General features: G+C 43.0%; 2 protein-coding genes across 2 annotated transcripts in view; one reads left to right on the top strand and one right to left on the bottom strand.

Annotated features, from left to right (window-relative positions):
• SND1 (staphylococcal nuclease and tudor domain containing 1) overlaps positions 1-23,310 on the bottom strand; it is a 492,627-nt gene that overhangs the window by 74,147 nt on the left and 395,170 nt on the right. The gene's annotated exons all lie outside the window — the stretch shown is intronic.
• Positions 7-12,824, top strand: LRRC4 (leucine rich repeat containing 4). Its single transcript, XM_069087151.1, has one exon. It carries the CDS (start codon positions 244-246, stop codon positions 2,203-2,205), a length of 1,962 nt encoding a protein of 653 aa, XP_068943252.1. The 5' UTR covers positions 7-243; the 3' UTR covers positions 2,206-12,824.

Below are 23,310 nucleotides of genomic sequence, written 5' to 3'. Positions count from 1 at the left end.
TGGGGGAGAGTGAGTATCTTTTCTGAAAGGTGGGTGTAGGGGCAGAGGAGATGGTGGATGGGGGACCACATTTTAGCCTGGCATTTTTGTTGGCCGGATCTGCTCTGTCTCTCTGACTGCTCCCTCCCCACCTCCTTCTCCAGATGGAAAGAGGAGCTCCTAGCTCACTTAAGCCGGGGTAGGGCCGGTTTTCCTTTCCGAGCCAAAATCCCAGGCGATGGTGAATTATGAACGTGCCACATCATGAAGCTCTTGTGGCAGGTAACTGTGTACCACACCTGGAATGCCATCCTGCTCCCCATCGTCTACCTCACAGCGCAAGTGTGGATTCTGTGTGTAGCCATTGCTGCTGCCGCCGCCGCTGCCGCTGCCTCCGCCGGGCCCCAGAACTGCCCCTCCGTCTGTTCGTGCAGTAACCAGTTCAGTAAGGTGGTGTGCACGCGGCGTGGCCTGTCTGAGGTCCCCCAGGGCATTCCTTCTAATACCCGGTATCTCAACCTCATGGAAAATAACATCCAGATGATCCAGGCTGACACCTTCCGGCACCTTCATCACCTGGAGGTCCTGCAGCTAGGCAGGAACTCCATCCGGCAAATTGAGGTGGGGGCTTTCAATGGCCTGGCCAGCCTCAACACCCTGGAGCTATTTGACAACTGGCTGACTGTCATCCCTAGTGGGGCCTTTGAGTATCTGTCTAAGCTTCGGGAGCTCTGGCTTCGAAATAACCCCATAGAGAGTATCCCCTCTTATGCCTTTAACCGGGTGCCCTCCCTCATGCGCCTGGATTTGGGGGAACTTAAGAAGCTGGAATATATCTCTGAGGGGGCTTTTGAGGGACTGTTCAACCTCAAATACTTGAACTTGGGCATGTGTAACATCAAGGACATGCCTAATCTCACACCCCTAGTGGGACTGGAGGAGCTTGAGATGTCTGGGAACCATTTCCCTGAGATCAGGCCTGGCTCCTTCCGTGGCTTGAGTTCCCTTAAGAAGTTGTGGGTCATGAACTCACAGGTCAGCCTGATTGAACGTAATGCGTTTGATGGGCTAGCCTCACTGGTAGAACTCAACCTGGCCCACAACAACCTCTCTTCCTTGCCCCATGACCTGTTCACTCCGCTGAGGTACCTGGTGGAGCTGCACTTACACCACAACCCTTGGAACTGTGATTGTGACATTCTGTGGTTAGCTTGGTGGTTGCGAGAGTACATCCCTACCAATTCCACCTGCTGTGGCCGCTGCCATGCCCCTCTGCACATGCGTGGCCGCTACCTTGTGGAGGTCGATCAGGCTTCCTTCCAGTGTTCTGCTCCCTTCATCATGGATGCACCCCGGGACCTCAACATTTCTGAGGGTCGCATGGCAGAACTCAAGTGTCGGACTCCCCCCATGTCCTCTGTGCGGTGGCTGCTGCCCAATGGGACAGTACTCAGCCACGCCTCCCACCATCCACGGATCTCTGTCCTAAATGATGGTACCCTGAACTTCTCTCATGTGCTGCTCACAGACACAGGGGTATACACATGCATGGTGACCAATGTGGCAGGCAACTCTAATGCCTCGGCCTACCTCAATGTGAGCACAGCCGAGCTGAACACCTCTAACTACAGCTTCTTTACCACAGTCACAGTGGAGACCACAGAGATCTCTCCTGAGGATACCACCCGCAAGTACAAGCCTGTGCCCACCACATCCACTGGCTACCAGCCAGCTTACACCACCTCCACCACAGTGCTCATCCAGACCACCCGTGTGCCCAAAGTGGCAGTGACGACGGCAGACACCAATGACAAGATGCAGACCAGCCTGGACGAGGTCATGAAGACCACCAAGATCATCATTGGCTGCTTTGTGGCAGTCACTCTGCTGGCTGCCGCCATGTTGATCGTCTTCTACAAACTTCGTAAAAGGCACCAGCAGCGCAGTACAGTGTCAGCCGCCCGGACAGTTGAGATTATCCAAGTAGATGAAGACATCCCAGCAACCACAGCAGCAGCGGCTCCATCCAGTGTATCAGGTGAGGGGGCAGTAGTGCTGCCCACAATTCATGACCATATTAACTACAACACCTACAAACCAGCACATGGGGCCCACTGGACAGAAAACAGCCTGGGGAACTCTCTGCACCCCACAGTCACTACTATCTCTGAACCCTATATAATTCAGACTCACACCAAGGACAAGGTACAGGAAACTCAAATATGACTTTCCCTAACCCCCCAAAAATTATAAAATGCAATAGAATGCACAAAAAAAAGACAGCAACTTTTGTACAGAATGGGGAAAGACTTTTTTTTCTTGTATATGCTTATATATTAAATCTATGGGCTGATAAGAGAAAGATTATATTAAAATTTAAAAACAGAAACAAAATCAAAACAAAAACTATTTTTTAACTTGTAAATTCTATTTAAAGGGGTATGGGGAAGGGGAATTTTGGGAATGTGTGCCGGGTGGGGGTAGAAGAAAAAAAAAAAAAAAAAAACCCTTGTTATCTTGCTAGAGGGCTTTCTGGAATAAGGTTGAATCTGTTTAAAAACAACAATAAAACAGTCTCTAAAGAGGTAGGGTAAGGGGGTGGGAAGGATGGACTGATCCTGTCATTTTTAGAAGATGCTTCATAGGATGCAGTAAATATCCATTTCTACAGACATCTTTCTTAATTCCTGAGAGCTGTCTTGTCAGGTTTATATTAAAAAAGCAAAAGCAAAAGCAAAAAAAAAAAAACCACACAAAAAAGCACCAAGAATTTGTACTGTGCCAAAATGTTAAGATGCAATAATTTTTTTTTCTTCAGCGACCATGGGAGGAATAGAACTATTAATGTATTTTAAGGAGGAAAACCACCAAAATTGAAGTGAACCTCTGAAAGGATCTGAGCTTGTATGTTTGTCCATGTGCACACGGCTCTTCTGTCTGCGCACACGGATGTACATGCAGCTCATCTAATGGAACGCTTCAGGAAAGAGCAGAGGGGGAGAGGAACTGGCGTAGCTCTCAGTCAAATGCTTTAACATTGCACCAGATTCCTGCAGTTCAGTTTAACCCACTCTGTGTAGGGAATGTGTGTGTATTCAGGGTTTCCCAAGAGGAGGAGACCAGAAGGGGGATCCAGGGCCAGGGGGAGGGAGGGGGGAGGGTTGGAAGCAGGGTGAATGTATTCACAAGAGGCCATAAATTAGCATCATCTCGCCCACCTGTTGTTCCAGGTATCTGACAAATGATTGTAGACAATTCTGATATTTTATGATTTCTTTTTTAGTTTTAAGATTGAGAGTGGGGAAAGGATGGGGGGTTTGGGAGAGTGGAAGCTTTTCTCATGGTTGTGATTTTGTGGCTAATATAAATGCTGATTCATTAGGGATTATTGGCTGCAATCAACTGGTGGGGGGGCAGGGTGGGTGTGGATCGGCACAGAACTTGAAGAAAGAGAAAAGGTTAGGAGAAAAGGGCCATGATATGTTCTAGTTTGATTATGTGAATGCAGCCTTTTCTCACCACTGTGGTTGATAAAAATAATGGAAAAAATGTAACATATATTTTTAAAAATCCATATAGAAAGACAAGGACCCACAAACACCGCCCCCCCTCCCCAGAAGTGGGTTGTGAAGTAAGCCCTGCTAAACACAGCTCAAAAGGGGGAAGGCTTCCCTCCCTCAGGCCCACCTTAGGTGGAAGGGAATGGAAGGGACTTTGGGGGTGGGGAAAGCTGGGGTCTCTGTTGCTTCTGGTCCATTTAATGATGTAATTACTTTCATTTATTATTTTAGCTTAAAAAAAAAGCGTTCAGATTTGAAAGAGGGTGGGATTGGGTGGGTGGGGAAATGTCAACAAAAGAATACTGACTGTAATGTGAGAAAAGTGTATTTTTGTATTTTAATAAATATTGTTCAATTTTTAATTCAGTGTCCCCAAAGGGTTAAATTGAATGGCAGACCTTGAAATCTATAGGTTCACGGAGCTGATCAGAAGTACCAAATAACAGCTATTAAAAAAAAGAAAACAAACCAAAAAAAAAAAAAAAAGAGAAAAAGAAAGGCCCATTTAAAAAATTTACTTAAATTTAAAAATCCTTTTCTTTTGCCATCCTTTCCCTGGCATAAATAAATGCACCTACAATGCTAGATATCCTCCTTGAGCTAAGTGTGTTGCTCCCTGGGACCTGTTGGGATACACCCAATTCACTGTGCCCTAGGAGAGGAAGGGCAATGGGCCAATCTCAGCTCCTCAGCTCACTTACTCTGGCCAAAATTAAATGCCACCTCAGCAGATGCTTTGGGCAGGCCAAACCCATTCTGCTCAAGGACCCCGTGGGACCTAGATTTAGGAGTTTGGCAGCAACCTATGTTGGCTCAGATTTCTGATGGACAGCAAGGCTTTTCTGTTCTAAGGGTGTTAAGTGGCTGAGCCTTTTTTGGTGGTGGGTATCTATTTAAATCAATTCCATTCAAACCAAACCAAACATTAAGTTGCCTACTGGGTTCAAAGTACTGAGTTAATGATGTCTAGAGTGAATGGGTCTGAAATGGGACCCTGTGTTTCTCAAGTGCTAGTGCTTCTACTGATGTAGAGAAGGGAACTGAGTGGGTGTGATCTTTATGGCACTGAAGAGGGAAGAAAAGAAACAGGAAGGCAGTACTTTGCAGCAATTAGAGAATGGATAAGATAGCAATATTCAGAAGCTGGGATCTAACTTAAAGCCAGGATAGTATAGGATGAAAAATTCTATTTAAGAGGACTACAAAATGCATAAAATGTCTGGGAATTAGCCCATACAAGATACAGGGCTTATATAAATACAAACACAAAAGTGAACAGAAATAAAGGTATAAATAAGTAGAGAGATATTCAATCAATGTTCATAGCTGGGCCACGCCAATATGACAATAATAATACTATCTCCATATTTATCATCACAAATTACCAAGGGAATGCTTTCTAGAACTAGTCAAAATAATAATATATGGAGCAAGATAAAGTCAAGAATCTCAAGGGATATGGAAAATAAGTCCTAGATCCCAATCCAGTGTGAATAGTCATGGTAGTCCAATTGCAAATTATCTCTCTCATAGAGAACTGCACTCTCCCAGGCTGACGCCACTTTAATGTCATTAGTCCCCAAATATATTTTGCTTCTACTATTTTTCCATTTCCCCCTATACATACATACATATATAGATATACATACATATATATACATATATATACACACACACATATTAAAGAAAGAAGCCTACAATGTAGAAAGAGAAAGGAGTTACCTGAGATTTTGGTGGAAAAGGCAGGGTTTCAGTCCCGACAGTTCCCAGAGAGCCAAGTCAAGCGCCTCAGAGTGGCTTCTCAGGTTCACTGGGGCTTTTTCTACTTAGTGGAGATTAAGGAGGAGAGGAAGTGGCAGAATCGGTGGAAGCGGGGGAGAGTTATGAAGTTAATTTCCCAGTCCACCTACAATGTAAGCAGTTGTTGGGAACAAGGCTGACTTGGAACTATGTAGTAGTTCTTTACAGAAATGGTATCCCTGACCTAGAGGGGTGAGAGGGGAGAGCTAGGTGAATGTCTTCAGGTAAAGAAAGAGAAAGTAATTTGAAATTATGTTGGGGAAGAGGCCCAGAAGACAATGCTACTCTGGCATCAGATTTATGTTCTTGGTATGCATATACTGACATGTGAATGTACTGGGGATGGATGGATATGACCAAGGCAGCCCAAAGAGGTAACTGAGGAGTGATGTGGAAGGTGGCTAAAGGGCCCTGCTGGCCTTAGTCCTATAATGATGAGAGGATCTTTTTTCTCCTGTCTTCTGAGGCATTGATTGTTTTAGGACCAGAATGCCTTAAGTCACATTAGCTCTTCACTGAAACTTTCTGCTCTTAAAAAAAAAAAAGTGGACATCTCTTTTTTGGCAGGCCTTTAAGGCAGAGAGAAAGAGAGGAAATACCACCAGAACAGTTAATGGCCTGATCAGATGAATTGTGGGGTTTGTTACCTGAGAGATGTTCAAGTAACTGCTTTCCCATAACCAGCAGGGAGCCTTCAGAGAACCCTGAGATATAACATTCCCTCTTCCAGATCAACCAAGTATGAGAACATACAATAGCTCTCAATTATTAATTCTAAGAGAAAGCACCAATTTGTGGCCTAGCAGACATGCCTAGACCTAAAATGTCAGAAAGCTCTTACTGGGCAGTTTAGAAATATCATCTCCGTCAAGGATGAGATCAAGTCGGAGCAGTCAAGAAAATGAGTGCTGAGCCACTGGGCTTTTAGGATATTCCTAAAATCCACTGTGAATCCAAAAAATCTGTAGCACCAAAGATAGCACCCCACAGAATGAACGAATAGGTCCCTTGGCAGCTCTAACTTCTGTGGGTGGATAAAGCACAAGGAAAAGGAGAGAAGGGCTTGTGGCTGGTAGCTTGTAGGGAGAGCCTTAAGAAACTTGTCAGATGCCTGCTTACATTTTTGGTATATAGAATTTTAGTACATAGGGGACCTTAGAAAACATCCAGTAAACTTTTCATTTTAAGATGAGGAAACTGAGAAAGGCCCAGGGAAGTTGTGACTTAGGGCTAAAAAAATGTTAAAGGTAGAAAATCACAGAAACTGGGGTGGCTAGGTGGCACCGGCCCTGGAGTCAGGAGGACCTGAGTTCAAATCCGGCCCGAGACTTAACACAAAATTAGCTATGTGACCTTGGGCAAGTCACTTAACCCCCAATTGCCCTACCTTCCCCCCTCCAAAAAGCAAAAAACAAACAAACAAAAAAACCCCCCAAACCAAAACAAAACACAAAAAACCCCCCAAAAACAAAAACACACACAAAAAGAGAAAATCACAGAAACAATCCAACTCACTCATCTGACAGAAAAGAATGCTCAGAGTTGCCTAAGGTCCCACCCATGGTTTGTTAATGACTACAACCTGGGATAAGATTATCGTAGTATTCAGATTCTCTAGTCTTAAACTTTTTTCATTGCATCATACTGCTACCCAGGGCTTTATGTCACGGAAAAATATATATATGGTTCTACAGGCTAAAATGATGTCCTTTCAACAGAATCCCTTCTCTGCTCTTCTTGATGTCATCTTGAATTCTGACCAGGGCCTTATCCACAGGGGGCACAAGTACTTGAATGATGGCAAAGGGCCACTTCTTCTTGAAAGGGATACTCTGGAATGCACAGAGTAGCATATCATTCCTAAGCAGACTTGCTGCCTTTCTCAGGAAAGGAGCAAATCAAGACCACAAAACTGCAAAGAAAGCAATGGTGATAGCAGTGAAGGAGAGGGGAGGCAGGCTGGACAATCCTAAGGAAATGTGAATTTGGTCAGTTTCCACCTGATCTTTTCCCCAGAGGTTCTGTAGGGTCACGGTGCTAGAAGTGCCTTGATGAGAAAGTTTTCTGGTAAGGAAGCCTCTTGTTCAAAATTAGGGACGATGAGATCGTCATCCCTTGTTAAACCCACAGAACCTGTTCAGGGGCCTTCACCTCAGTAAGTCTAACATTGTAGGCTTATTATTTATGGAGGGTAGACAGGCCTTGGGGCCTCAAGACATTAGCATTATCCTGCTATTTAACATGTATTGAGGCCAACAATGTGCACTGTGTGGAATAGAGTAGCCATTGGAGTTCCTGTCCTTCGAGTTCTGTCACAGTCTTCTTTTGCTGTGAGAGGAGGGTTACAGTCCAGGGTCAAACCTGATGAGCTTTGGTTTCCTTCAGGAATGGTGAGTGAAGACTACAAAGGGTTGAATAACCCTCACTGAGTGTAGACTTCCCACTTCAGGGGTCCAGAGCCCACAATTAGGGATCCAACATTTACTTCAACATAGCAGCAGGGGCTTAAAAATTGGGGGGGGGGAGAAGAAACAAAGAAAGAACATTTATATCTAAACATATGTCTGATTTTATCTTCACTGCCAGCACTCAGCACTCCATGCCATCGGCTAATGCAGACACTGTTCGCTCCATTTCTAAATCCTGCCTCAGCTAAATTGCAAGGAAGCTTTTGGCTCACAGTGTTTCTCCTTGTCCCTGTCCATTCAGAAAGCACCCTTCCCCCTGTAGGGGGGAAATAGTCTGGGCAGCAGATTAAGGCTGTTTTCATTCTAGCTTTAAATTAAAAGAGTAAACGACTTCCCTACAGCAAGGAAAAAGGGCTTTGGGGAATGAAACAGTAGAGTGCATGTTACCACATACACAGCAGACTATGTGCACTCAGGCTGGCACCCTGTCCCTTTCACTCCTTCAGGCTGGCCCATCTACGCCCAGCAGGAAGAACAGGACACACTAGGAAGGAGAAATACTGGCCAAAGGCCAAGGGACCTATACCATAGATGGCCTCGGGCACTGTGTTTAAGAGGAGACATAGGTTTTCTCCTCTCCCACAATCCTCCTGGATTTATCCTTGATAGGGGTTCATGAGTAGTCTGAGGCCTTGTCTTAGTGGTAGGTAAGACTGCTTACTTACCTACTGCTCTTCTCTGAAGGGGCAGGCTGATAGAGTAACTATTGACCAAATTCACTTTCTCTGAGTAGCAGGCTGAGAGGCAAATTGATTTAGCTCTCATCTATGGAGACGCGGTTCTTTACCCAAAGAACCTTTATTCCCTCTAGTCTTCTATCCTCATTCTTGTTTCAATATTAGGAATCAAAACAAAATTACACTTAAAGTCATTTACTAAATTCTGACAAGTAAAGTCTTAGAGAAGGGAATGGGGAAGAAGGTAGTAGTGGGATAGATTATGGAGGGAATATAGGTAGGACCAAAGAACTAGATTGTATGGTATCTGACATTTTAATGATAGTAGAAAAGTGGTGCTCTGTGGCAGACACACAAGTCATCAGCTAAGGGTCTGCAATGCAGTTAAGAAGGAAAGCCTGGGAGATTCCTCTGTCCTATTAGGTTGTTGGCTGGCCCTGTGGATGAGGGGAGCACTACTGGTATGAAGCCAGGGCACAGAACAGGAAAGGAAGGGCTGGTCTCCATGCATTAAAAAAAAAAAAGTAGGGAAGGGGTGTTAGAAAGAAGTGAATAGGATCAAACTTCCAAGAGCAACCAAGGGAATAATAAATTTTGCTTTTCCATCTTAAGGATAGGAAGGAGGATGGTAAAGTGCTATATACTGCATTTGCCTCTGCCAGCCTGCTGCTGGTCCATGGGCCTATCTGCTCACCCAACCAAGCCTTACCCTGTACCCCAGGGGGATCGTCCACAGCAGAGGGTGGGAAACATTTCACAGAACTAAATTTTAGGTGTGGTTCTCATAGTCTTGCTGATATGTTCTGTCTATATCTCTTACCTATAATAAAGTTAGGATTGGTGGAATATAATGGTAAATGTATTTAAAGGGGTTTTCAAAAGGAAGTCACCATACAAAGTAATTGTAATGTTAATGGTGGTGATGATGATACCACTACGGATAGATTCTGGTAATTAGACAGAGCTTAGGCCTACACAGTCATCTCTGGAGGGGGAAGGGGACAACAACTGCCTTGATTAAGCACCTTCTGTGTACCAGGTATTGTGCTAAGTGCATTACAAATATTATTTCATTATAGTCTCACACTAACCCTGTGAGACAGGTGCTATTATTAATCCCCTTTTTCATTTGAAGAAACTGAAGCAGACAGAGATTATGTGACTTGCCTGGCGGTCACAAAGCTAGTAAGTGTGTGAAACCAAATCTGAACTGAGGTCTTTCTGACTCCAGGCCAAGCACTCTATCCATTGTCAAATGGCTGTGCCAAAGTAGCCATGCTTTGGGAGGATGGTGCTATACCTATCTGCTTCACAACCCCAAGGACAAGTGTAAAATGGTTATAAATCAGCAGTCAAGGCTTACCTGCTGCTGGGAAGGATGGATGGCCATCAGAGAAATGATCTCTGGTGGAGGATGGCTATGAATAGATAGGATGTCCACTGCACCCATATTTTAGGCTCTTTAATGTCTTACAAGTCACTATCAAGGACCCGTAATTTCACTGATATGGGAACTCCTTCTGCCAGCACAAACTGCTAATAGATCATATTTAGTAAGTAGATAGTCTTAGGAGACTTAGGAGAGCTGCCTAAGGCTTGGCCATGGTTGCTGTTAGGAACTGTACCAAAGGTGCGGTTTACACTAAGCCTTCCTGACTTCAGGGTCCAATACTCTATCTATCATACCACATTACACGTCTCATTCTGTGTAATTAGGTCAATAGCTCAGGGCTGTAACCAAATACCAAAGGAATAATCCTTAATCTTCCTGTTTCCATATTAAGTAATCTTCACTCCTCTCCCCACCAAATACCTCAGTAATAATATTAAAAACCCATATGTATAAAAGTCAGGTATTTTACATGTTGTCTCATCTATCTCCTTCAATTAATCTCAAATAAGATTTTTCTCCCACATCTACCACCTTCATTCTCTTGTTTGCTGTAATAGGACCCAGGCTCCACAAGTAAATGCCCTGTAGCACCCCTCATTTAAAATTATGTTGCACTGTCGTGTCCCCTCCTATGCGCCTGTTATTTTCCTTCCTCTAGGTCCATTTTTTTTCTTGTTAGTATTTAAGTATCTATCATCACCTCCATCACCATAACTACTACTATTATCTAGAAGGACTCTTTAATCTGAAGGTTATATGGAGACCTTATATTGCATATCTATCTGAAAAATGAAAGTGGGTTAGTCACTAGGATTTAACATTTAACCTGTTCAGTTAGTCAGCAGTAAAAGGAAAAGGATTTTACATCTGAATTGCTCCTTGGGCAAGGGAAACACACCATTTGGTTTCCTGTCCCTGGGCTGGTATTTTCTGTCTTCAGCTCCTCATCTTCCTCTTTCCATCCCCTGCTCACCCAGTCTCACTAAGATCATTCAAACAGCTTCTCCCACTCCATTCCCCCCTGCAGAAGAAATGAATGAGTTATAGGCAGCTCTCCACGGAGGCAGTTCCAGCCAGGAACCAGGTGGTGGTTCCCTGTACAGTGCAGCCACTGTCTGTGAGGAGAAAACTATGAAGAGATGCTCAGAGCACCCTTCACAATGGGTCCAGTAGAGACCCAGAGAAAGAGCCATAGCCCGAGACACGAACCACCCTGTCCTTGCAATTCCCCAGTCACAGTGGTTACAAGTTGTAATCTATTGCTGTGGCAAGGAGACTTAATTTCTGGACTTAAAGAGAGGAGGATAATACTTTATCCTATTAGTGTCAGCCTGTGTGATTTGACAATGGACTTCACCGCCTCTGACACGACAGAATATTCTTTCAATTCAATTCACTTTTAGTAGGCTGGGGAGGGGGAGTCTGGAGGAGGAAGAGGAGAAACGGAAGGGCTAAGAAACAGTAGAAGCAGTGGACTAGTGAATAAAGGAAGTCAAGAACTGAATTTCTACTAACTGGGGAGAGGGGATGCAGAGATGGTGATTAGAAACAGTCAATTCAATTCAATCCAATTCATAAAACATTTCCTAAGTACTTACAATAAGAAAGGCACCATCCTATAAGTCTCCAAAGGGAACTCACTGGGGAGGGTTGCCAAAGATAAGATTTCTGAAACCATATCTGCATTTAATTTTCTCAGACATCTCCTTTGAAACTAATAAATGCAACTATTGAGTATCAAAATAAAATGATGCTGTAGGAACTGGCCTATCCCAAAGTCTCCTTGCCTGAGGTATATGGATGCTAGCTGGGTCATTCTGGATGATTTTCCTGTTCCTTAGCCTCTCATCTCAATTTACCCCAGAGCAAAAATCCACCATAGCCAGGACTATCATGTCAATTGAGGGCTCACTCCTCTGATGGATGCAAAGTCAAAGGAGGCAGATGGGCAAAGAGTACTGAGGAGGAAACAAGAGGTCAAAGTCTCCAACTCTTGGGACTCAGAGACCCTATTGTTCAATTAGAACTCAGGAGGGAAGGGAAAGGAAAGAAGAGAAAGATCAACAATGTGTATATCCACTCCACTTAACAGTGTGAAGCAGAGGAACTGGGCATCCCTTCCTCTGTGTCCCATGGCCTGTGAGCTCGACTGACAGCCTGACCTACTGATAAATGGGGCACTTGCTCTCTCTTCTTCCCCTTAAGACTGTAGAAAACCAGACAAGATTAGTGACTTAATCAAGGCCATCCAGAGCAATGACAGAACAGAAAACTCCATTTCTGCTGTCAATTTACCTTTCCTGAGCTGCTACTGCTGCATAAGCAGTTGGGTGAGAATAGTTGATGTAGTATGGAGAACCTTAAGAGAAGGCTCAGATGGAGTTAGTCTGCCCAAACAGGATCAATACACACAGACTCAACTGTGTGCTTATAAAGCAGCATTCAAAACTTTAAAATGAAATGTGTTTTCTTTCCTACGATATATTAATAAATCTTCCCCAGGGAAACAGTGGCATTGGCTATATTTTTTACACACACATTTAATTAGAAATTGTCCTTTTCACAAAGATTTCAAGAAGTGCTGAAAGGAACGTTCTATAAGAGTGGCCGCTTGCAGCCAAGATTCCTTTTAAAACAAGTTAATTTGGCAGAAATTTACCATGCTGGATCTGGTGGAGCCACCTTTCTTCTCAGCTTCAAAGCTGAGAACGGGAGCTAAAAAATAAAGAAGGGTGGGAATGGGGAGAAATGTAAACAAATGAGTTTTTATTCATTAAGAGAATGGTCATTTCTGCTAGCTCTCAAAGACCAGTCCTCTTTGCAACAGCCTGGATTGTGCTGTGAACTCACGAATACCAATTTGCATTTCTGCTGGTGCTGGTTTAGATGAGTAGGACACCAAAAGGCTCTTTCCTTTCAGAAGTGCTTCTGATGTCACACCAGAGTGCTGGGCCTAAGAGGTGTGGTCCTAGGAGAGGACGAAAAAGACAGAGTGATAATAAAAAGAAACGATGAGGGATCCTTTCTAAGAAGTGGCTGTGATTTTATGTGCTTAGCCTATGGTTCACAGAACATGGAGAGTCAGGTCAGAAGCAAGAGAATGATAAGTATACTTCTTATGGGTGAATAAGGGAAAAAGGAAATAAAATTCAAGGTAGCCACCAGATGGACTTAAAAAAGACCACATTTAACAAATGTAGGGTCTTCTCCATCAGAATGTGAGCTCCTTGAGGGTAGGGATTCTGCTGTTATTATTATTCTTTTTACCTTCTTTGTGTTCCCAGTGCTTAGCAGAGTACCTGGCATGTAGAAAGCACTTAATTTCTTGACTGATTCAGATAGCTGTAGTTGGGTTAAAGAAGTTGGGAATGGTAATGGACCATAAATAGTACTAAGTGACAGGGACAAGGAAACTGACAGGAACTCTAGATAGACAAGTTAGTAGTTTTTAACTACTAAATAGTAACCAGGTGGTAAACTCAGTAGGAAGTTCATGGGCAGAGATGGGTTAGGAGAAGAAATATCAAAGTCGATAAGTTCTAGAGAAAAGAAGGTTGGGATAGGTGATTAGAACAGTAAAGGTATAGGCTAATGTGTATATCTATTGGTCAAGTCCTGGCAGTAAGTGTTTGGGAGAATTTCCTTTCATGTTTTCCTCTCTCTCCTGAAAGTTCAAGTGTTTTAAGTAACTTTTATGACATATGTACCAGAAGACAGCCTGGCCAGAGACTGCAGCACAGGCAGATACCCTGGGCCACGTGCAGGATGGAGAAACTTTGTGGTTCTTCAGTTTGGCTCTGGCAATGCCTAAGGCATTAAGGGTATGCTCCTCTGCCAAATTTGTTTCTCCCTCACTCCCACTCACAAGAGGAAGGCCAGAGAGAGGGAGTAAATGTAATTAAATCTTGGGTTCCCCCCTTAGACAAAGGCTAAAAATGGGCTTGCAATGACATGCAGATCCAGAGGCAAACAGGGCAAGCATCCCTTTCCCCATTTGGCAGCCATGCTGACAATGCCCACTACTGTACCCAAGGAACAGTCCAATCTGCTATAGCTGGTCAGCATCAACAATAATCCAATGAGAGGCCCCATGTGGCACAGATGACCTCTTCATTTCCATTTAAAAGTAGACCCTTTCATGACCTTGCTCCCAAACAGATTTACCTCCCTTACTGGCAGTTAGTATTGTCCATTCAGGTGAGATCTCCTTTGTTATTCAAGAAGGAATCTTGTCTTTGAAGAAGTACAATTCAGAAAGTAGTGTGCAGGCCAAGTTATTCCACTTGGCAGGAGACAGAAGGTCTTCCCTAGTATTTCTCTGGAGCAGCGGTATCAGATTCACACAGAAACAGGGGCCATACATAAGGATCCCGCAGGCAGCATATTGATTTAGAAGAACATGTATTATATTATCTAAATTGTATTGTTTTAAAATTTACTTTGTTAAATACTTCCCAATTACATTCTACTCTGGTTTGGGCTGTACTTGGGAGTACTGTGAGCTGCATGTGTTCTGCATGTTTGATACCTCTGGTCTGGAGGATCACTTTATGAGTTCCCCACTGAGAGCTCAGCACTGGAGACAAAACCTTTTATAGGTGCCAAAGCATAGAAGCAAAGATACCTCTCCATAGATTCTTTCTTCTACATGGTTGCCATAATGAATCCAGAACTTGATTACTTAGTAAAGCCAAGGAAGCACAGCATCAACCAAAGCAATCTAACATGTCAAATAACAGCCAAAACAAATACTGGCTACTCGTGAACCCAAGAGTCAGTTCATTCCCTTCAAGCCTTACTCCCAACTTATAAAGGGCACCCTGGGGCATGAACCATTCCTATGTGTTGTAAGATAGACCATCTCATTATCTGTGTTTGTAATGATGTAGGATAGAAAAGAGTATGCGATGAGTATCAGGAGAAAAATGCTTAGTTTTTATGTTTAGAACCGGAACTTGGGGACCAACAGTTGAAATATTCTTTCCCCATCTGTAATCCAGCTGCCTCTTCAAGTCCAAAACTCTTAGTAGATTTATAATACATATGAAGCCTGAAACTCACTTTCACTTGGACACAGAGATGAACTTGCAGAATCATCTATTTCGGTGCAGCTTTCCAAGCCACAGATCTGAGTCCCAAGGTTAGCTTTTCAATCAGGGTCATGAGAACTAACTTCTGTGGACCTCTGTATTGCAATACCTAGTCCCAATCATTGAATAAAGGTGCAGGGGGCAGATTTTTACAAGTCTCTTCTTGGCCAAGCATAAATCAGTGAAAGCAGAGATCAAGGCAAATAGTAGAACTACCCTCATTCAAAGTGCCCTCACCACTTTCACAGTGATCTGGGCATTATGGAAAGAAAGTCCTTGCAGAACTCCATTGCCCTACTCTTGACCACTCTCAGAGATGTCTTTAGAGATGCTCTCTCAACTAGTTCAAGTGGTAAATCCAGAGTCTCCATCACTATGCCATGCTGGCTATTTCCCATTGTGAATTTCTGGTCTTTGAGAACAAAGAAAGCTACTTCCCAATAGCAGCTTACAGTCCTCCTCAAGCAGGACATTTCTATGAGTCATCTTCAATAACACTTGAGTCCTGGGAATTTTTGGTTTGGAAAACAAAAGCAAGCAGCCCAACAGAAACCTGACTGTAGGCAAAGCACAGGGGCCAAAGAGCTTGTCATCTGTGGCTAAGTGATTATGTAACAGCTCAAGCAAGGAGAGAGGCAGGCAGATAATGGGAGGGAACCCCAGCGGAGAGTCATGGAGAAGGGCTGTGCAGACTGAGAAAGACAGAAGCAGACTAGGCTCTTGATTCTGGCCTTCAATGTCCTAATGGATCAGAGTGATCTCTGAGTTTTGCCATCAAGACTAATGTGAAGATGCCCCCTATACTGAGGAGAAAGCATTTGGTTTGCGATGTCCTATCTTCATTGAATCTCCTCTCTATTGGAATGCTGAGTCTACCTCCTCTTCTCTGGTTCTGATATGCTCAAGGAAAGAAAAGATCAGGTACTTATGAGGTGTGGATTCTAGGCTCCTCCTTCTAGAAGCAGCAGCCTATCAGATGCATTGTCATTCACACATTTAGTATCAAATAAGGTTATTCTTTCTCTGGCATAAGAAAGGGAGCCTCTCCATTAGGGCAGGAAGCTCCTGGGTGCACTGGTACAAACTGGGAAGCTAAGGTACCAGGTTTTGAGTCTACATTTAAGAGAGATGGGAAGGACTAGTGATGCAGATGGGTATTGGAATAAGCTTTCTGGTGCTCTTTCTTTCACCTGCTTCAATTCTCAGCTTCCAGTTCTTCCATTCTTTATCTTCCTTGGGAGATAAACTGGCTGGTTCTGGGATAATTTGCATAAGCAGTTTAGTTCAGATGCAGGCTGGAAACTGTTTGCTGCAGGGATTGCTTTACATAATTTGAAGTTAACCAGCATTCTGCACCTAGACTAATTGGTCTAGAGAGCTTTAACCTTGTAATTTGAGTTGGTTTCTACTTTAGAGCATGAATAAGAGGGGTTCATCTTACTCCCAAAGTGAACTCAAGACCTGGCCTACTTCTCTGTTCAAAAGGAGGAGATGGGAAGAGGGCCCAAGTATTTTGGGTCCCATTCTTTTTCACTATGAGACATCCCTTCACCATTCAGAGATGATTTCTTTACATTTTCAGAAAGGAACTTATTTCATCCCTAAATACATTATGAGACATGTAAAGTTTCTGCTTGCGAAGGGAAATGTTAATTTTTCCTTATCTCTTTTGACTGTATCTGGGTTAAAACTTTCTTATAAATCTATCCCATTTTGTCCAATCCTGTCCCTCCTCCCCTGCAAGTCCAAATGAAGAAATGGGATTCCTTTCTGTAGTTAGATTGGTCTTGGCACTTCTACCCGAACACTAGTAATAGCTAAAAAAAATGTTGGTTAGATTGGTGCTGATTAATGCCTGTGGTGATGTAAGTGGAATATTATTCTAGCAACTCTGTTAAGTTGGTATTTGCTGATGATAATCATTGAAGGGCACATCGCAGGAAGAAGGGTCCAGCAGCATGGCTCCATGTTTCAGAAACAAGAACTGTTAAGTTCTAAGGTCTGCTGCTCACTGCTTAAAAGAAAAAAAAGACCTCGATCACTTTACCATATTCTTTCTAATTCATATTTACTTTATACAGCAGAGAGACACTGATCTAATTTACATGGGGGTTGGGTGGCGCAATAAAATAGATGGGAAAGCCCTGTGCAAAAATAAAGTGAGACAGAAATGTCTACTATTAATAAAGTTGGTAGGGAAAGGAGTAGATAGATTACTTCTCAATCAGCGGCAGCCTTCTTGAGGCAAACTTAAGGGTGTATTTCCTTCTCAATGAAAGTCAAACATCCTTCTGACCTCTTCCTAGATGAGGAGAAAGAAGGACTTTGGCCAGCCACATTTCCTCGATAACATTTTCACTGAAGACCTCAGTTTAGGAATCAGAAATCTATTTGGTTTGGTTCTCTATCTGCTAAATAAAGCCAATGCTCTGGTATTAAGGAAACAGATGAGCTCTAATACAAATGTAAACAGAGGCAGAGAAGAGAGAATTGAGAGGAGGGGGATATTCCAAGGTTCTTCCCTAGCTTTGGGCACTGAGCAGTTCCATCAAGCAGAGCATTAAACATTTCAGGGAAATGACCGTTTTCCCATGACATTTTGTCACATGACAGCTGTCTGTTTAGAAAGTGAAAGGCTATGTGTAGGAAAGGTAGGCTAGGTAAAGGCAGCTCAAGGCACTAGACAGGGTAACTTTTCAGTCCTTTGTTTTTCTGAATTTGGGCAGTAGATACAGGTTTGATTGTCTCTTTAAGTTCATTCTTTCCCCAGACACCACAGGTCCAAGGTACTTAAGTAAACCTGACCAAAGCTGGAAATAATATATATATATATTTTTTTCCCCCTGGAGGTTTCATAGTGAAACTGCAAAATGAGAGCTGGTCTTATGCAGCAACTGGCAGGTAGAAGTATTCCTTTACTTTCCTAGCTGATACAGGTTCTTGTTTCTGGAGATGGGAAAACCCTTTGGATGTCTTGTACCCCAAATAAGGCAGATGTAATTCAAGAAAGAACTTCTATTGAATGAACGGAAAAGAAAGTCAGTGAAAAGCTTGGGGTAGGCAACAAGTGAGAGCCATTGCTGTGTCCTCTCAGGAGTCAAGTCACAGACCAGAACAGGAAGTCTCAGGCATGAGCTAGACCTACTAGTGAGAGTGGCTCCCTGTTACTCAGGCAAGAGGATGTAAAAATGCTTAGGCTGCCCACAGAAGCCCCAGGCATCGCTACCATCATGCCCATCCTCCTTGTCATGCATTACTCCTCGCCTCTATTTCTAGCTCCTTTGCTCCTGCACAGGCTGTCTCCCTGTCCTAATATTTTGGCAAACTCTGAGCATCAGCACCTGCTCATGGGGAGGATTAATTACATAGGCCTGTAGTGAGGGGCACACTGACACTGGGCACTGCTTGAAGGGTACACAAAATCCATATTTATTTATTTCATTAAAAAAGGTAACAACAAAACATTCTACAAAAAGATGAGGCTATATTGCTGCAGCTAAAAATACAATCCGTTGCGGGTGTCTGTGCACCAGCTCCTCAATTAGGGATGCCACAGGGTCCTTTGTAAGCTGTTCAGTGTTGGCAGCTCTGTAGGGGGGCTCATCGAGGCCAAGGCCAGTCACTGGAATTGGCACTTGAGATTGCTGGGTGCAGTCGGGCTTGGGAATAACGTGTATGGTGAGAGAGGGAAGATCTCAATCATACCGTGTTCACCACAGTATGTGCCCCCAAATATTTGCTGACTGACTCAGCACTGGCTTGCAAACTCATTATCTTGGCCTGCACAGGGTACAGGGCTGTCTCTGGGGCAGACCTAACATATCACACCAGTAGTTGTAATGCCAACTGACTACTGGAGCATGCCAAAATCCTTTTTGTAGCATCAGTAAACCCCCGAAAGGGCTAAAGCATTGAAAAGCATAGGTTTTTATTTTTTTTTTTTTAAACAAGTGAAGTTTATTGGAGGGTTGGTGGGTACCTAAGTCTAAGGGGTTAAAAAATGAGCTTTTTTTGGAGGGGGAGGAAGGGCAGTTGGGGTTAAGTGACTTGCCAAAGGTCACACAGCTAGTAAGTGTGTCAAGTGTCTGAGGCCGGATTTGAAAAACGAGCTTTTTTAAGATGAGGTCCAAAAGAAGGATATACATATTGCCTTGTTAACACTGTCCCTCCATTATGCTTCCCTTTTAAAAAATCTATGCCTTTAAACTCTTTAAAGAAGTCTGAAAAACTATAAGTCCAGTATATAGGACATAAGACTGTAGAGTTTTAGAGCTAGAGTGGGGCCCCTGCCTAATAAAGCTATTTTAGCTCAGTCCCTTCGTTTTAAAGCCTATGAGACTTGCCCAAGGTTATAGAACAAAATAGTGATGGAAATGAGTCTAGAATCAGTCATAAGATTTCTGTCCCCCTGCCTTTTTTTTGGGCGGGGAGGAAAAGGCAAGGCATTCAGGGTTAAGTGATTTGCTGAAGGTCACACAGCTAGTTAAGTGTCAAGTGTCTGTGGCATCTTCCTGACTCCAGGCCCAGTGCTCTATCCACTATGCGACCTAGCTGCCCCTCCCCTTGCCTTTTTGATCACACTATATTACATTGCCTTGATGACTGGTTTCATCTACAACTAGCAAGGGTTGACAAAAGTTTCAGACACATGAAGAAAGGTTGTATATAGTAATTTTAGTTCAGATGTTCTATAGTCAGATGGCAGAGGAACATAAAGCAAGGAAGAAGGGACTATTCCCCAGATGATATGGGGTTGTCAAAATCCCAGTAAGTTGGAGGGAGGATAGGAGATGGGGAGAACCAGATTCAGCAATAGTAGTCAGATGTGTTGTGGGAACAGTGATGACCCTGCACTTACATGATGCTTTAATCTGAGGTTCAGCACCTGAGAAGATCTTTAGCTACTGCCAAAGTCCTTCCCCCCTCTTTCCCCTGGGTGAATGAGAAACATCTTAGGTGGGCTGTCAGAAGGGAAGAAAAAGAATATGGCCAACTGGTTTGACTTAAGCACCCCTTTCTTATCATTTGGTGAGGGTCCTTTTGAAAAAATGGGGAAGTTTTGTAGAACAAAATCATGCAAAAGTAGGGAAATAAGGAGTACTGTTTGGGAAATTCAAATCAAAAGATTGCAGTATACACTGTTATCAGAACTTAGAGGAGAGGAGGAACCTGGGGACATACATTTTAGTCTAAGGGGATGCACTTGTTTTTGACTGAGCTGATCCAATTTTCATCTTATTAGCTATGATGAAAAACTTCAGAGACCCTTATGGTCTGAACATAGAAACACAAAAAGTGCCATCATACACACCTCAGGGGACCCACAAAAATTCAGAGTAAATGACAGTCAAGAAAGGAGAACTGATTTCAAAAACAACTCAGCTCAGCCTTATCCTTCCCTTACTACCCATCCCTCTTCCTTTCTTGTGATCCTAACCAGTTTGACTTTTGCATCTTTTATTAAGCTTCCATTTTACGATGTTTTAATTGATGTCTAATATAACTTAACTCTGTGCAGTATTCCAAGCCCCTTGCCAGGGACTATTTACATGCATAAACACAATTAATAGAAACCCACAGAAAATTATGCTCTGCATCAAAGCTGTCATTGTACCATATAAATGTTTATTATTACTATCAAATTATTAAGTACTCACACCTCCCTGTGTTTATTAGGTAACAGATAAACCTCCAGAAATGTGCCTTCCCCACTCTGCCACACCATCAAGTCCAAATATAATCCTTGTGTACATGTATAGCTCCATTTAGCTTTGCTTTGGGCAGGAGGGGGAGGAAGGGGAGAAAAAGTCAGTTAATAAAATGTGATTTGTTACTCCCCAATTTGATAAACATCTCAAGAAGACAAAAAGATGTCAAAGTTAATGAGAAGGCTAAATAGCTTCTGTTAATATGTAGAAGGGGGACTGGAAAGAGTGGGGCTCAAATACCTCTCTCCCCCCAACCCAACACATACCCCAATGTCATCAATGTGGGGTTGAAATTGAACTCATGGCACAGTAGAAAGGTAGAAAAGCAAGAAGACAGGATAGACTCGGGGCAATAGCTGAAACTCTGTGGATTTTCATTTGCTTCCTGGCTCATGCTTAGGAAGTTGCTCTAAGATCGAGGGCAAGGTGCTCAGCTACGGTGTTGCACAGGTTGCTTTCCAGGTAGTCTGAGGGCAATTCTAGCTAGATTCTTACTTGTCTTTCAGTAAAATAAAATCTAGTCTGATAACAGTTCAGCATTCCCTGGTCATTTCCTTTGAGCATTTCTGGTTTTTAATTTTTGGCAAGAAAAATAGCAGTTTTCCTACTATCAAATCCCATGGAAAGGCATTGGAAAATTCCAGGTTTGTCAAGTCTCCCCATGCCAGATATCTGCTCCTTTCCTTTCTGGCCTGTGTTTAGTTCCTACCTCCTTGGCTTTGCAACCTTGTCTAAGGGGAGTCTCCTTCACACATCATTCTCCCCCTGTCCCTGCAAGCTTTGCCTTCTCTTCCTATTCATTAGTTCAGTATAAAGGTGACTGAATCTCACTCTGCCTGTATCACATACATATCAACCATCTAAAATCTATAGAATTGATACAATCTCCAACTACGACTTACATCCCAAAAGAAAGATATATGTGTGACTAGGGCAAGTTATGTAATTTCTCTAATGGTAAGCTTCTTCAACTGCAAAAACATCTTTGTCCTAGAAAAGGCCTACGGCAGGGATCACAAATTTACTTTAGATTCAGGAGCCATATGAGTTTATCACCTTTTCCAAGAAAGAAATAATAAAATAGAGGGAAAGGTTGTATGTTTCTACAAGGCACTAGCTCTCCATCTGAGGTTGAGACCCAAGTTAGGGTCAACAGAAAGGTTTTGAAGGGATCCTTTGGAAATGCTCAAAGAAAATGCTAAGCACAGTTAGTCAAGGAAATATATGGGACATTTATGTGGCAGGTAGAAGTTCCAATGTCCAGCTTTCCCTCCACCTCCTTCAGGCAAGTTTGTGTACTATACACAGGCTAAATCTCACTAGGGCAACCATGTATGATGGGGGCCAAGTCCAAGGAGTCTCAAATTAAATCCTTATTGTTGTCTGCAAAAAATCCCCAGTGCTGCCTGGAGCTACATGCTACTCCTTTATAAGCTATGATTATAATTAAACAAGGAAACAAATATAAGTAAGAAGAGCTAGGTGCATGCCTCAATAGTTTTGTTGTCTATATATCTTACCCAGGATTTGTTGAACCCTGATCTATGGTCCTTCTAGGTCAAAAACTTTATTATCTATAATCTGAGTGTGGCACACTGAAATCTAAGAAGAATGAATAGACTATACTTTTTTCTATTCATAATCAGATTAAAAAAAATTTAGGCCTTGCACTGTCACTCACAAAGAAAAAAAAATCTCTATTTTTGTAGCTTGTAAAAGGAAGGAAGCCATTTCTAGTTGGAGTATATTTTCAAATTAATTATTCTCATCTTAAACAAAATTCAATTCTTTATACATCTGATAACGTCTCTGCTAAAAATGGAGAACCAGAAGTCACTACAAATGGAAATTTGCATTTAGATACAGCAAGACTTGGGCCTCTTTGGCTGAAGGGCCTTCTTTGGCTGTAGTGGAAAGGGGGACTATTTGCCATCTGTTGTACTAGTTACCTTCTCTGCAGCCTGGGCCCTGTTTGCAGTTTGCTGTAAATATTAGGAGCAAAGCCACCAACATTTCCCACCCACAGCAAGCTGAGAACCCTCTTACACCCTGCCTGCCAAGATGATGTTTGTAAGAAGATCCTATCCTATTTCAGGGATAGTGGGGAGTGGTTCCACTTCAGGAGGAGAATATCGACAAGGTATCTGCTCCAACCTGTCACTTTCCTCTTCCTTTGTATGATTAGAGACTAGAGAAGAAAAAGAATGCTCAACAAAGCTAAGGATTTGCCAGAGCTGCCAGATTCTCTCCTAACCCTACCTATCTGGACATAACGGTTTATTAATGATTCCTGCATAAAGAGCAATTGCCCTGCTGGTAGCTGCACATGTAATTAACTGGCTTCAGGGAAAGCTGGCTGCTTTCATCAGATCTGCTATCCACAGGCCCCAGAGCTACCTGACATAGACACTAGGCTTTTGAGAAGAGGGTCTAGCTTTGCAAAGGGGAATCTTCCTGTTGGTGTAGAAAGAAGCACTCAAAATACTCCTATGGGCCTAGAAGTCACCCAATAAATACAAAATGGTCATGGTAATGCTTCCAAGAAAGACAACAGCAACCCAGAGGAGACAGTGCATTCAAGAACCATTATCTCAATCATGCCAGCAAAAGTCAGAGTACTAGCCTCCAGTCACCA

This window comes from Petaurus breviceps, unplaced genomic scaffold (genome assembly GCF_028583685.1).
Source record: "Petaurus breviceps papuanus isolate PSGF00001 unplaced genomic scaffold, PetGlider_PUasm1.0 181, whole genome shotgun sequence".
Taxonomy (NCBI): domain Eukaryota; kingdom Metazoa; phylum Chordata; class Mammalia; order Diprotodontia; family Petauridae; genus Petaurus; species Petaurus breviceps.
The sequence above is the reverse complement of the archived record's forward strand: the minus strand, read 5'-3'. Positions and strand labels throughout refer to the sequence as shown.